The sequence below is a fragment of the Lonchura striata genome, chromosome 5 (assembly GCF_050655825.1).
Source record: "Lonchura striata isolate lonStrDom1 chromosome 5, ASM5065582v1, whole genome shotgun sequence".
NCBI lineage: Eukaryota > Metazoa > Chordata > Aves > Passeriformes > Estrildidae > Lonchura > Lonchura striata.
In genome coordinates, this window is record NC_140707.1 from 57,222,673 (window position 1) to 57,238,809 (window position 16,137).

A 16,137-nucleotide genomic window follows, 5' to 3' on the forward strand; every position below is an offset into this window, starting at 1 on the left:
AAATTACATCTTTCTGATCCAGCTATCAATAAAAACAATTCTATGTTATACATTTTTAACTATATAAAAATACACTGGATCATAATTTTCTGGTTAAAATTTTATGCAACAGCCACCTGTGATACTGCAGTTAGCTTGAGGCATCAGAATAATACTAAATCCACTCAAGATGACTCTACATTTAGACAAACAATCCTGAGTCTTTTACACTAACAAAACCAGAAGGAAAAGAATGGAATTTGGGCTCATTATCACAGCTGCAAGGGACAGGTTGCTCAACAGTACTACTACTGTTCCTTTACCTGCATATGCAGTTATTTCTTTTCTATTATAAAATTTTGTAGTTACAGGAAAATCTTACAAACATCTTTTTGCATTCAATGGATTCAGTAATCTGGGATTAGCTCAGTTGCTTGGAGCATGGTGCTAGTAATGCCATGGTCACAGGTTCCATCCCCTCATAGATCATTCACTTAAGAATTGCACTTGATGATCCTTGTGAGTGCCTTTCAAATCAGAATAGTATGTGATTCTGCAAGGACACCTAGATTTCCAAGCACTGAGATGCTCTAGAAACTTTAGAAACTAAATTCTTCAGAGATAAGGGAGAGAGTACTGTATTTGCTCTACAAAAGATATGACTCCAGTGGTAACAGCTACATTCTAAAACTACTGCCTAATCTTTCATAAATGATCTTACAAACAGAGCAACTCGTGTGCTTTTTATTTCTTGGCTTGTTTCAGTGCCACACACATGGAAAAAATATTATCTGATAAGTGATAACAGATTCTGAATGAAACAGATTTTGCTAAGTCCTTAGGCTAGTAATAAAGGAGAGGGCATAAAAAATAAATTTCACTATCACAATACCTGCATGAAGCCATATTTGAGCCAGAGTCATCCAAGGATACATGGGACCTTGTTTAGGGGCACTGCTTTGCAGGGAAGAAGCAACCTCAGACAATGCTTGCTCCACTCTGGAAGCTGCTATTGAGGTGGCATGGACTGAACCTGTAGAAGCAATAAAAAGAATTTACCAGCACAGAAATAATGAAGGCCATATACGTTGCATAAAAGATGTAATTGCAACCCTTTTCATAAGAGGCTGCACCCCAAATTCAATATTTAATTTACATTTACCATCCTGGAGAATTTTTTAAAATGCTGGATCAATTTTCTTATGAAAGCTTTCATATTGGTCTGAAAGTCTATATAAAACACACACTAAACTTTGGTAACTGTACCTGACAATTTTTCATTTTTTTTGGGTTGCTACTATGAATATTCTCTATTAAACTTGACACCTCTTTTCTAGGAATGTGCAATCCAAAAAAGGTTTGTGATGGTATGACACACTATAGTCTTCAGGTTGCTGCATTCACTTTGATGTTAGTATTAACTACGTCTTTCCACAGAGTGCAATTAGAGGATTATTTTACAACTAATAACAGAACAAAAAAGAGAACTAAAATACACACAGCGATCACGACACACACCATCACAAATACACTATTAAACCGCACTGAATGTAAAACTTGCCTAATCAAGAAGGCTGAGTTAAAGTACCTTGTGGCTAACAAGTCCACAAAGTTTTTTTGCATAGAAAACATTCCCAGAGCATACTAAAGATAATTCTCATAAAATGTATCATTTCCAAGTCAGATTAGAGTCTCATTGGCAAATAATAACCTTTTCAAAGTACTGGAATTAAAAAGCTTCTATGACTAGAGAATATCTAATGGCAACTGTACTTTGTATAGTCAATTACTGCCAGCATATTTAGTCATGACTTTTTTTTAAATCAAGACCATGAATGTTTTAAACTACACTCCTTCTTGTCATCTAAGCCTCGGTATATCTCTAGTTGTTTTATAATTACAAATTACAAAATCTCATACTGATTAGGCCTGATTAAAAAATAAAGGCAGTAAAATATTCCATACTGGATCAGATGAGAAATTGTCCAATTCCATCACCATATCCATAATGATCAACAATGGCAGATACTCCAAAAGAAAGTATTGAATCCTGTACAAGTTGAACTGCACCCCAAAAGCTTGTCCTCATCATTACAAGTTAATAAATAAATAAAACCTTCACTCTCAAGATCACAGGTTTTCTAAGTATTTTAATGGGAAGAGATCTGTCATATTAAATGTAAATTTTTAAGTGTGATGAGATAAATCAGCAAACCAGAAAGCACCAGAAATTCCTAGTACCCAGATCAATAGGAAGAAGAAGTTAGTCTGAAAGTATGCATCATAGTTCCCTTAATTGAAAGAAACAAAGGAAAAGCAGCACAGGACATAATTAGCATTTCATGTCATTATGAACAAGGAATTGCCCTGGATATGTGAAACAGTGTCTGGCAGTAGAGTTTGCTTTCCTTTTTACTTGCTGATGAAACAACTCCAAGTCCAGCTTGCACAGCTGAACATTCACTACAGTTAATTTTGTCTCCCATTTTAAAGCTTAAATTCTGAAGAAATTTAAAAGGGAAGTCTAAGCAAGAAGCACATGAAGTGTGTTATAAGAAAAATACTAGCAAGTGTACCAAAAACAAGCACTAGTTATGAGTAACCCTCTTCTTGTCTGACAGCCATTTCTGTGAAGCACTTGTTAGCCTTTCAGGGACTAATAGTGAAAGCACCTTCTTCTCACCAGCACAATTTGTAAAGAAAAGGTGCAATTCACTGCCATAACAAAGATCACCTAATCCCTTCCTTTGGAAAAGTAACTATACAATTCAATGTTAAAAAGGGCCTATATTTTCTATTATTTAAAGCCAGGATTCTGACTGCTAGCCAAGCCACAGGTAATTTAATATAGAAAATGTGCTGCTGAATTTTAAGCCTCCAGTACTAAAGCACATATGATAATATATTAAAACTTTTTTTATGTCAATTTATTTATAAAAAATAACTATACTGTGATAAGATTCTTATGAGTTTCTGTGCCATCTGTATTAAAATTAAACAGAGTGAATACTGAGTGCTTCCTACCCTGGACTTTATAAGGAGTGGCAGAAAAAGATGAAAAAAAGTTTGTAAGTATTGCTAAAATTTCTCTTTGAAGCGGTATTATTCAAATTGTTTCTATTTCCTCCTTAGGAAAAAGGCATTCCTTAACATATTGCAGCAATTAGTTCTCTGAAGAAAATGCACACATATACAAAGCAATGGTCAACCAGGCATCTTTCAGGGTCATTGCACTCATGCTAACACTCTAACCCATAAAGCCCTATATACTTTAGTACTCCCACAATTAGGTGTCATCTGACTAATTTCTGGCTCTTTTTGTTAAAACACATTTAGTAAACTTTTCACTTCATAAACTAAACATAATTTAAAGATCTTGTGTACTAAGAAGTTTTTTCCTACCTTCCTTCAAATTTTAGTCAAGTATTTTCATATTAGTGCTAACTTATCTGTACCCTTGCCTTAACCCAAAATGTCCTGAAATAACAGGTTCAGATCTTTGTATTCTAATGACAATTCTAAAACATACAGCAATATCAGATACAACTGAAATTGTAAAGACACGAAGCGGCTTGTGAGAAACTGAGGGGAACAAGTGTGTCTTAGAGTCACCTTGAGGCTTTATAGATCCTATGTAGCCAGTTTCTTTGGAGGTTCCCTGTTCATTTTGTCACTAGCTCTGCTCTCTTGTCTTGGTCTTATCTGCATTTGTCTTTCTTTGATCTGAGGTCAGGACCCACAGACAAACACAAACATATCTCACTTTCACTTACAATTTACTCTGTTGTAGCTTGCTTCAAATTCTCAGGTAGAGTTGCAGCAATTTCTCATTTAAAATTTTACTGATCTTTCATGCACAAAAATACCTTTGCACCTCCTGATAATTTCTATACCTGCTGTTATAGCACAACATTTAAGACTCACAAATAACAGAAGCAGCAAAGAGTATTTATTTTGAAAGGGAAATCATGAAGCATGGAAAATTAAAATATCACCAAAATAGATCCTGGCTACTCACTTTCATTTGTTTAGCTTTGTTCTGAAGCATTTGTTTATACTAAAATGGCAAAGTGTGAAACAGGGACTGTCTTTGCAAGACCTAGAATTCACCAGCTAAATTGTTTAAAATCTGGAATCACGATCACATTGCAAAGTGTGACAGGAGGTCTTAACGTGACAAAATGTTCCTAAACAAAAAAAGGTATAACCTGCCACTCAAGTTTCCTATAATGGCACTTGCACAGAACCTAGTTTCTTCTCATCATACTAATATCCTTTCTGCAACAACCATGTTGCAGATTCAATGTTTCAAGTCAATCTCAAATAGAAAACCTACCAAGAGCCTTGAACAAAAACAATTTACCCAAAAAGTTAAGTCATGTCACAGAAACCTTTCCTTTCCAAGTCACACCTACAGATAAACTTTTGTGAATCAATTTATTCTCTTTGGGCTTTTCATAAATGTTACAAAAGAGTTCACATGAACTCTCCCATTAAATACCATTTATAAACACCACACACCCTATGTAAATGAGCGTGTTATGAATTCTTCAGTTCTTTCCTTGGTCATTTCCACATAAATTCTTCACAAGGCAGTGTAATGGACGTAAACTAATATGTGGACTCTATCAGGACCTAGATGGCACGACAGCTTTGAGAAAATCAAAATAACTTTGCTATGTTCATCAATTTCCCTTCTGAAAATGAGTAATAGAATGGATTGTAATCCTTCATGGAACATGATCATATCAATTCACAAAATCACTATGGCAGGATTTCTTTTTATGCCATAACAGAGAATGTTACTCAACAGTTTTACATTCATCCCATTTTAAACATTTCAATATTTACATAAAGAAAAAAATGCTTTAACTGCAATGCTCATGCAGGAGAAAAGATGAAAACCCCCATGACTCAACTTTACATGCACACAAAGAGGTGGAAGTAAGAACATTAGTGATGTGACACACAGAGAACTGTAAGAAAAGCAATTACATAATACAAAGAGGCAGTACCTTCTGCAGGACTAATACATCCCTGAAGTGATGCATTTGATAAGACAGATTGGCAAATTTAACCAAATTTCACTTTTTTTTTTTTCATTTAAAATTCATTAAGAGCCTGAGATACCTTTCACAATCACAAATTACAAAACAATCTTATATTTTACTACAAAGTTGTGCATGGAGATGACAGTAGTCAGGCAAGGACAGCATTATTCACAAAGCATCCTCTCAGCTCCTTGGAAAAGATTTTCTGTGCTTAGTCACTGTCAATTATGTGGCTTATGTATCTTCTTGCTTTTCTCTCCTCCACCAAATTGATCTCCTGTATTACCCCAAAAAATTTATGCAAAGGTAAAGTAAACAATGAAAAATATAATTGAATGCTATGAGCACAGCTTTACAAGGTAACTGGTTGGAGAAAAAGAATATTAATTCACATCTTGATTAAAACAAGTTATTTTTATTGATCTATATTCTTAATTCTTTCTTATTTAGTCTGCTTTCATAATTTCATTATTTCAAAGTGTACTCTTCATTTATTTTACATGCAAAACTCATACCACAAAAGAAATAGCTTATTATGAGTCATGACAGTAGCTGCAATATTGCGTTCTGGATCAGTGTAATTCTTTAGGAACAGCAGTGGTATAATACAATGTACTGGCAATTGGCCATTGTGTTACACCAGACCTGCCTAATATATCTTTATTTGCAGTCCTCTAGAAATGAATACTGCCTCTTTAATTATTAAATGCAAGTGTTAGTTGAGTGCATTCAGGTCTCGTAAGATTACAGCCCTTAGGGTGACTGAATGGGCAAAGAGCATCAGCCTTGCTTTACACATCAAGATTCGACTACTGATGGACAAAACATGTACGTCTTGTGCTAAAGGAAAAGGTGATTTTAGTCCTTCAGAAATTAATAGAACTGCACAGTCAATACTACTTACAAACTGAAAAAAGGGAGTAAACCCCATGAAAGTAAGCATCTGATGGATTGCCTTTGGATAGATCAAACCACAAATTACAATCCAAAGTAAGAAGAAAAAAAAAAAGTTATATAGAGATGTATAAGCCAGAAATTCAAAAAAGCGAAAGGATTTCTGATAACCTTCAAACTGTAAATCAGGTTTACAGGATTTCAAAAGATAAAAAAATTAAGTAAGATGGTACACCTCTAAAATCATGTTCCTGTTCAACAGAAATTGAAAGTCAAGTCAGTAATACAAAATGCCCTTGGCTTCTTTCACTAGAGAAAAAAAAATTCAACTGAGCAAGATACAGAACATGAGATTTTCAGCTCCTGAAATCATATTAACACAGGCATCCAGGGAAACTGTTCCTTACTGAGGCAAGTTTAACTTTCATTAATTTAACTTTCATTAATTATTGACACCATACAAAGGACTCCAATATATTTTTTTCTTCTTTTTCATGGTTCTGCTACTTTTCATACAAATGGTAGAAGCTCCTTTCCCTGAGGATACAGTAGCTTGGAAATTGAAAACTTGGGCTCCACATAATGGAATCTGTGCTCTGACTTCATGATTCTTTCAGTTTGCCTTTATTCTTGAGTAGGTTCTTACTAACTTAGCTTTGCAAAGAACAAGTTAACTGGGATGTACTGTTTATAGTATAGGTATGAAGAAGTTCAACTCAATGACAGCCAAACCTGTAATAGCAGCTAATCAGCTATTCAAATGCTTCAAGGAAGTCAGACTCAAAGTTCTGTAGGACACAGATTTCCTGGCAGTTCCAGTTACAGGCTTACATATGAACTAGTGTTTTCAAAACCCTGGTCTTATGTCAGCTATTTAACAAGTGAATTTTGCTAATACACTAAGATTTATTTGCTACATTTTGCTTGGAATTAATATATTTGACATGAAACCAGTCTAATGACTAGGTGTCAAAAATAACTTCTTAAAATCAGACAATAGTAAATTCAGTGACAAAAAAGTGCTATGTATAAAGGTATTAGTGAAGGACAATTTAAAAGAAATTAAAAGGAGTTAAAAGGAAAAGGCTGAAAAACTACATTGATTTTACCCTGTCACCTGAACTACCCCGGCAGCATTTTGTATTTAAACACCATGGAGACCAATCTTATAGCTGGTTTAAACTGGCATAATTTCAATTAACAGAAAGGCTCTTGACTTGAAACAGCAGAATGCTGATTTTCACTGCTCTTTATGCCTCCTCCAAATCAATCCAATATGCCCTACTTGCATCATGATACACACTGATATTCAGGCAATGGTTTCCTTTGAGTGAATTTTCAGGGAATGTTTTTGTTGTAATTAGTGACAGGCTTTCTGAAATTAAGTTATTAAAAATTGTTCAAATAAGAGGACATTCTGTGGCAGGGACAGTCTCGTTAGGCAAAAGATGCCAGCACTGGAAATAATTTACATCAGTAAATGCTACAAAGCAGCCTTGGCCAATAATCTCTTTCACTGAACACCTATAATTCTCTGTAACACTCATGAGAACAGAGTATTAAATATGTCTGTAGCTTTACATCTTTTGGGATGAATAAAACAGTCTTCTCTGATGAAACTCTTAAAACCCATGCAGTATTTAATGAAAAGCAGCTGAAAGGCCAGATTTCACTGACACTGTTGAAACATAATCTATTCAACCACGGTTTATCAGGTATGAAGATTATCAGAAAAATACAGCACAAACAAGCTCATCAGGAATAGAAAGCCAATTTACAGTGAGTAGGTGAACAGGGCTCAGGAACTTGGTCACAGTATGGAGAGGCTGCATGGGGCCAGACAAAGGTGTCTGGCTTAGGATGAGGATGAGGAAGATGAGAAGATACAAACAGTTGGAGAGGAGATTCTGTTCTTGAGAGAGAAGATGAGGAAGTATCAGAGGCTAAAAAGCGAAACAAAGAGAATGGTAAGGGGGTGTGGAGAGGGACAGGAAAGAAAAAAGATCCAACTGGGTTTAATGGACTCATGGATGCCAAAAACGCAAAGCATTTGTTTCACTATTCAGTAAGATCGAAGGCTCCTACATAAAATAAATATCACATCTGAAAGCAAAAATAACAAAAATACCCCTTTATTTATGCTCTCCTTTCCTACTAAGTTAGATTTAAAAAGCAAATATTTTTTCCCCTTATGTTCCAAGGCATAAATTTAAAAAAATATATATAGTGAAAAAAAAGGTCAAAATCTAAAACTCAGGTTATATTGTTTCTTCATATGATAAACTTGGTGGACTGAAAGCAAATGGGACAAAAAGTTTTTAAAAAGATTGATTGCAATTTCTCTGAATCAAATAGCCAATTAGCCTGTAGAGATTTGCATATTTTTGTATGTCCTTGGATGTGAAATGTGTCTGTCCCCCTGTGAGATTGATTGATTGATTCATCAAAGCTTTTTTTTTTTCCCCTCTACATTTTTTTCCTTCATTGATATATACAAATATAACTGCATGCCACTCATGGCAAGCCAACTGAAACAGACAAGCTTAAAGTAAATTGGACACAGTTATTGATCAGGACATTAGAATCAACAGTCTAGACTTGTAAGAAAATCACAATCTCTTTTGATACTTTAAAGGCTACACAAATTTAAACTTCAATCACTTAATCATTATAGGATTGGAAAGAGCTCCATATAAAGCAAGTTTTCAATCTTTTTTTAAAAGGTCACCTTCTGCTAAATTGATAAATTTAAAAATAAGAAGAATTTACACCCATTGTACCTGGATTTTTTGTAAGGATTTTACATAAACTTCAAATTTGAATTTTAGCTCTCGTTTCTTGGTACTTAAATGACTGAATTCAGACTAGACAGGCAAAAGGGATCATCATCATCATCATCACAGACGGCAAACAAAGTTATGAAGGGAAAAATTTCCAAATGTTCACACATATCCAGACATGGAAATGTATTCACAAAGTAGCATTACATGAGGTAGTTTAACAAGGAGGGGGACAAACACTTCCATCCCGAGAGGATTTTCAGCCAGAACTTTCTTGCATTTTAACATTTTTTTACTTATTTGCCAAATTCCTTCTGCATTTCTAAACACTGTGGTTCCACAGATTTTGCAAGTGAGCCCTTTCAGCCCTACACAGGTCTAACATCTTGACCATCTATCGTTTCTATCATCTATCTGTTGTGCATAATATTTTACTGACAGTCTGAAAGTCTATTAAACTTTCTCAAATACTATGACAAGCTTGACTGTTTTTATTCTTGTAGTACCATCTTCTTTTAATTCCTACAAAATGTTTATATAATATTCTGATGAAGAATTCTGGACAAATACTGGATCTGGAGCTTTTTTATATATAATTACATAGATTCAGTAGATAACAAAGTTCTAGTCCTTGCCAGAAATTAAGTACTGATATTGCAACACAGTTTCTTCTGCTAAAATTAACAATTAAAAAACACCAACATCAACTCCAGCTTCCATAAAAAAAAAAAAAAAAAAGAAAAAAAAAAGGAAAAAAAAAAAAAACGGAAAAAAAACCATAAGGGACATCTACCAACTGATCCTTCACAATTACCTTTTATAAAATAAATAATCAAAAACTGATCCCATATTTTTAATTTTCCATCTTGTTCCCCTTAACAACAGAGTTAAGTTCTAATAATACAGCTAAGATTCAGAAAAAATACAATTTGGACCTGCTAGAAAAATCAGAATGTGTGCAGAGATCCTATTTAGATCAGGATATTGGCTGCAGGATTTGAATTTGGGGCAAGCTGCTTGAAAAGCTTACTGTTTTGAATGAGGGTTCATCTTTACTTAAAAGCATTGAGGAATATGCAGTCTTTAAAGTGCACTAATTCACTGTGCTCTCAAGTATGGCAGACATAAACTGGGACACCCTGAAGGTATAAATCTAGAGCTGTATGCCCCCACTGAAAAAGAAACAAAAACCACCACTAGCCACAAAAACCTTTCACAACAACCATCCCCAACAAGCATTTTTTGAACGCATAAAACTTTATCTATAGTTATATCTATCTATATATATGAAACCTATAAAACCTAGTTAGGCTCTTAAAAATGAAACAATCAGCTAGACTAGAATACAGAATGATCACCATAGCATGATATGTTATCTTACCCCTTTTAATTATATGAATACAAGACAGAAGATTCCATGTTAATTACACCATATCATATTGCTATTCTTGAAACCAAGTGACCTGATCTTTGCAATTAAAACTGTGTGCACTATAGCAAGCACAGAACACTACACTGAAAATTGAACATTCAATCCAATTTTAATTTTCAGAAGTTAAATAATTAAATTGGATTTTTCTCTACTGCACCATTGTGATACTAGACATACAGTACACATTTCAATGTGTCTTAATTTATAGGTCAAATATACTGGCAAATTCATATACTGGCAAATTTTCCCATAAGCTGTTTGTGTCAAATAGTGATTGAGCAGAAATAACTCCCTGAAAGGTCCCAGAAAAAGCATTCTGTTGGTTTTAAAACCCAGAAAAAAGAAAACTCAGTATTTAGAACACAAGTAAGATATAGCAAACGTTTTTGGAGTTAGCATATCATGGTAATTCCTTCTAAAATCTTGGCAGAATGTATGGCTCATGTACTTTTTGAATACGTAACTTCTAAGGTACATTAGTTGCATTGGGATAACAGAATATATTCATACAGGCAAATTATATATTGTCAGTATTTACGGACGTGTAACAATTTTAGCTTTTATGTAGCATACCTGCACAGCACAGTTTTTATATGTATATAAAAATACCACAGTATGTATGAGTTACAACAAATAAATTTTGCTTATAATGCCAAAATATGTCCACAGTAAGCCTAGCCACACATGTAATTATATTTTAATATATATTTGAGATTTTAATTAATTCAAAACTATGTCTTTTATTCTTTTGAGATTCAAAGGTCTCTAATTTTTTAAAAATCTATCTTTTAAACAAAAATGTGAAAATACTGAATGAACGAAAAAGCACAGGACTTTGGCAAGTAGGCTAGTTCAGCATACTAATTTTTAGCCCTTGCATAAGGAAATACTACTAAACTCAGCCAGATCCACACCACAGTTATTTTAACTTTCAGAAAACATGGTCAGCAAGTACTTCATAAATTAAAAAGAAGAAAAAGAAACCTTATATCACACAATGTCTATTTCCACTAATATGACAATAACAAAAATATAACTTCATTTTGCAAAATCAAAAAAATAACTAATGTGAAATCTAGCTATGGCCAGATCATTTAACCTATTTTATTGTTTATATGCAGTTCTTACCTGTTTCAGGATCACTGAAATCTGGTAATGTAATTGTATTGAGCTGTCGTCTATCAGCAATTGCTCTGTCTAACAAGCTGCTCCCACGTCCAGAATCACTGTAATGAAGTACAGAAATTGTAAGCTATTAAAATACAAAATTATATACTGATATACAAGTTGCATGCTGCCCTACTCCCACAAAGGTTCTTGCTATAAAAGTTACTGCTATGACCAAATTTAGTACCAAGCACTACTAACCACTCACAGTGAATTAAGCCAGTTGCATTAAAACAGAATTAAGCTGAGCAAAATTAAATCCTTATTTACTTCAGCAATTCTGTTTTCATAATTAATACACTTAAAAAGGGAATAGTGGCTTTTAATTCAATTGATAACTAACAGCTCTACAGAAAGAATCTATTGTATTATATTTACATGATATGGGGTGAAGGTTTCACAGAAAGCCGAGAGAGCAGGTGTAAGTTTGAAAATCCACACTTTCTCCAGAGTCAATAGAAACACTAAAACCAGGACATCTAATTTTAGGTAAAGACGTTATAAAGGGCTGGTTTAATTTTGTGTTTTCAGGTTTTCTTAATATATGCACATATACATATTAACTGCCTAATGTTCAACTTGACTCTAACAGCATAGCAGAAAACCATTTGAACACTTCAAACATCTCAGGAGCATAAGCAGTACGAGTGATTTTTATTGATTGCACCTGTGGGCAAATGCACTTAACCTCTACTTTAGCAGTAAATCAGTATCTGCCCCTCAGGCTTCTTGTAGATATGCTTGCAGGAAAACTTACTGCTCCTAGAACTACTATTAAAAATTCAGCAGAAGAACAGGGACTGAAGAACTAAGTGTTTTTTCTCCTTCAGATGAGGCAAGCATTGAGATACATTGTCAGCAACATGTAAGGAAGCACATATGGGCATTCCTTCTTTAACATTCTGTGGTTAATATAGTAATTTCATTTTTAGGATTGTTAAGTCTAGTACTATTCATTATCAAGAAATATTTTCTTTAAAACCTCATTGAGAACCAAACCACCCCACAAACTTAAAAGTAATTAAGATTTAAAGCAGCTGAACTGTTAGCCCAACTTAGCAGAGTGCAATATTTTGTCCAATTCTCCCTGAAGAGAAAGAACTGTATGAAATAGTTTAAAGTAAAGCCTGAGAAACTTTAATTTAAACTGCATGTCTGGAATTCTGCACATTTCTCCATTTGTCTTAATTTTAGAACTGCCTCCTTCTGAATTTGGAAGTTTCCCAACAGTTCTTAATAGTTGCAAAAGTCAGTGAAACAACATTCCCTCTTTTTAGAGCTGTTGCTAAAATGGTAGAATTAAAATTTTTCATTACTCTGACATTACTGCAATATTTCCTTACAAAATGACATAATCATAGAAATCCACAGGAAACAGAGGGGAACTTTCTGGGCCATGCACTATCAGCTATGGCTGTTACATCACTTGGTGTCAATTTTCTGTGGTAATTACTTCCTCATTCCACATGCAACCACATGCCAAATGTTGCTGACAAGTAGAGCCAGACCTACTGTCAATATCTTCTAAGCACAGCACTGGAACTGTGGTTTGTTCCTTTTTTGAATGCAAACCATAAAGTGGAAAAGAATTCAACTATTTTCTAATGCATTTTAAGCAGTAGGCTAAAGTAAAACACTTAAAACCTCCAAGCCTTGCACCACAAAATAATTTTAAAAGTCATATTAACTATCTCATGAGAAAAAAAGATTGTATGTCAATTAAAGACAAAAGTTCTATATTGACTGAGAAAAGGTAATTCACCGTATTGCATTTAGCCCTTTTTAAAGTATATCTGGGTATTTGTGATTTATTTTTATTTATATTAAGGACACTGAACCCATGATCCCACTAAATCTGATTCATTGCAGAGGAAATATTTAATATAACCCACAGCTTATCAAAAAAGTAAATTCTTATCTCATTGGGAGAATGATACGCCAAATTATTTTTCAGTCTAAATCATAATAGAAACAGGTATTTCAAATAAGAATAAAAGATATTTAAATCTTTGAAGAACAACATTATAAAAAGGGTTCAAATTATTTAAAGACCTTTTATACGGGCTTAAAGAACTTTTTTTAAAACATCTCTCATTATTTCCAGTGGGAGACATAATTTTCAAATGGGGCTTTGCAACAAAATGAAGTTTGTGTTAAAAGGTTGAAAAATTAAAGCTTTCACAACAATCCTACATCATCATTCTTCAGTATAAGAGGAGTGCAGCTAGGTGAAGAGAACTTCCCAGTCACCAGGTCTGAGTGATAACTGTTACCCCTGCAAAAGAGTTGGATGGATCTGGATTACCATGATACAATATGTAGGTACTCAGTCCTTGTATTTCACACAGACCAGCCAAAGGAAGACTACAACTCAGTATCCTTATTCACTGCTTGATGTAACTCTGAATGTGTGATTTGGGAAACCTGCCTCCTTCCATCACAACACTTATCCACAGTTCGTGTTCATTCCATTCTGAATTGGATTCTAATGCACTACCATAACTTCAAGAAAGGACTTAAGATGTCAAGATAAAAAAAGTCAGTATGAAAAAAAAATCAGATGAAAATAGTCCTCACTGATTCTTCCACTTAGATGTTCTTGAAGGAGAATGGTGCCAAGGAGAGTTATCAACCACTGCTGTTTGAAGCTGACACAGCCAAGAGTAAGTTTTCACAGTCACTGCTGATGCCTGAAGGAGGCATTACTTAAAGTGTGTTTAACACGGCGCAGTAGCTCTTAGCACAAGAACAACAACGCAGTAATGACAAGTTATGATTAGAGCCCCGATATGTGTAAAGGATATAACAGCAGAGATGGAAGGTGAAAAGTTGTGTTGGAGTACATGCAAAGCCAGTCTGAAATTAGGCTTGCAAAAAACTGTAGCTATTCTGCAAAGTGCAGTATTCTGGTACTAAACTCTTAACCCTGCCTGCCCACACACACAACCAGCTAACTAAAATACAGCACCACCCACTAGGTTAGAAGAGAAATTTTCTCCCTGGCCCCTACTCCTCGTTCAGTCACTTTGAATTGAAAAGATTCAGCTCAAACCTTTCTGGTTGCTGACATACTTGCTTTCTGTAACCTGAGTGATGCTCCCTGCTCCACAATGCAGTGTCAGGGTCCCTCAATATGCCGCGACTGACTCAGGCACCCTCCCAGGCTTTTCCTGCCACACCCCCCAAACTTTGCTGCTCTGAATGCTCACTAGCTCCACAATCAGGGAAGCAGTTTTCCCTCTTCTGCCATTTGGTTAACTCTCTCAATCTTCTTAAAGAGATTAATGTGTTTACATGACTGGAATCAAAGTACAGGAAAAACTGAATGTCCATCATACTACTACAAAGGTATCTAATGCTACCTGGTACAAAGTTCTTCTGATGTAGCATCTCTTCTCCAGAGGCTGTCAACCCTTCAAACAACCAGACAGCAGGAAATTCTGCTTGTCTCCTACTCCAGGTATTTGATAAACATATTGAATAGTACCAGCATGGATTTCTGCTAAGTTGCCTTCTCATTTGTTTCACAGCTTATCTAAATATATATATGGCAAAAGACCTTCACAAAAGCATTTTGGAAACCCAAACAGGACTATAACAACTTATATTCATATATTTGTTAATCCCTTTGAAGAACCTAAATAGGTTCATAAACAAGACCTCTGTTTAAAAAACCAGCCATGCTGACTCTGCAAATACATCATTTATATCCACGGGACCCCGATGCTTCCATGCTTTTAATTAATGTCTTGTCCTCCTTCATATTATTCAGTGAAAACCCTTGAACTAAGCAATCTCTCCACTAGCCAATATATAAGACTAAAACCCTGATCAGGAAACAAAACAAGACCATACCAGTACACTGAGAATTGGTTAACTCATTCGAGTTAATCAATCTGTGTAACCAGCCTTCATCATTGCAGCATTTAGGAGCTTTGGGCGTTTACTTCATAGACCCCTGGGTAATTCCACATGACCATCAACTGGTGTCTCTGAACATCAGTCTCTAGTTTTCCAGAGGATTAGTTTGTTTATATGAAATACCAAAACAAGTAAATGCAGGACTTCTGACCTAATATTGCCTTGAAAAGCTACTAAGCAAGGCAGTGAGCAGCCCAACATTCTACAGCATATTACCTTGGGTTAGTTAGATTGTAGCAGGATTTCCAAATCTGGAGCATATGTTTACAGGTAAGGAGTGCTTCATCTGGGCCTCTGCACAGGGACTCCAGTTTGACTTTTGTAAACAGTAATCTAGTGAAAAGGAAAAAGAAGTTAAAAGATATTTTAAGATTCTACAGGCTGTATCATGTTGTAGGTTCTCCACCAAGATTAACCTAGACAGCTGCCTTGTTATTTAAAGAATATAAATACAATGTGACAATAAAGGAGCTAATCCATTGGTAGGTACATTTTAGGAGTTACAACACCTAGGAACAGATAATACACTAGAAAAATACTAATTTAAAAGCAATTTTTAGCAAAATCACAGATTAAAGAGCACAAAGCAGGAGGAGAGCATGCATATAAAACTGTCAGCCTACTTTCTGTTTTAAAACCCAGGTGTACTTTGGTATTTTATTCCACTGCAACCTTAATCATACTAAGTGAAAAATTTATATGATTGCTCATATGGTTTGCGTGGGAAGACTGAGAAGGGTGGGGAGGGGGAATGTGTGAAAGCTCAGAAGTTTCTTATCCCAAATACAAACTTGGAGGCTGCTAATAGTAACTGAAAAGTGCAGAGAGTTTTCTCAAGAATAAGAAATTACATCAAGTTATAGTAGCTAAAACTTCAGCATTGCACTGAACATCCTTGGCAGAAACTACCCAG

At 34.8% G+C, this 16,137-nt stretch overlaps 1 protein-coding gene across 5 annotated transcripts in view; it reads right to left on the bottom strand.

Moving 5' to 3' along the window:
• The window catches only part of TTC7B (tetratricopeptide repeat domain 7B), a 120,029-nt gene that overhangs the window by 28,692 nt on the left and 75,200 nt on the right, over positions 1–16,137 (bottom strand). For 2 of the 5 annotated variants that reach the window (XM_085582274.1, XM_085582275.1), the window contains 4 exons: positions 15,441–15,557; positions 11,265–11,362; positions 7,703–7,867; positions 872–1,012 (listed from right to left, as the gene is read on the bottom strand). In XM_085582274.1, coding sequence (XP_085438400.1) covers positions 872–1,012; positions 7,703–7,867; positions 11,265–11,362; positions 15,441–15,557 — 521 coding nt within the window. Of the gene's footprint in view, positions 1–871; positions 1,013–4,402; positions 5,986–7,702; positions 7,868–11,264; positions 11,363–15,440; positions 15,558–16,137 lie in introns of those variants that run through there. The other 3 variants (XM_021531932.3, XM_085582276.1, XM_085582277.1) reach the window with 2 other exon arrangements.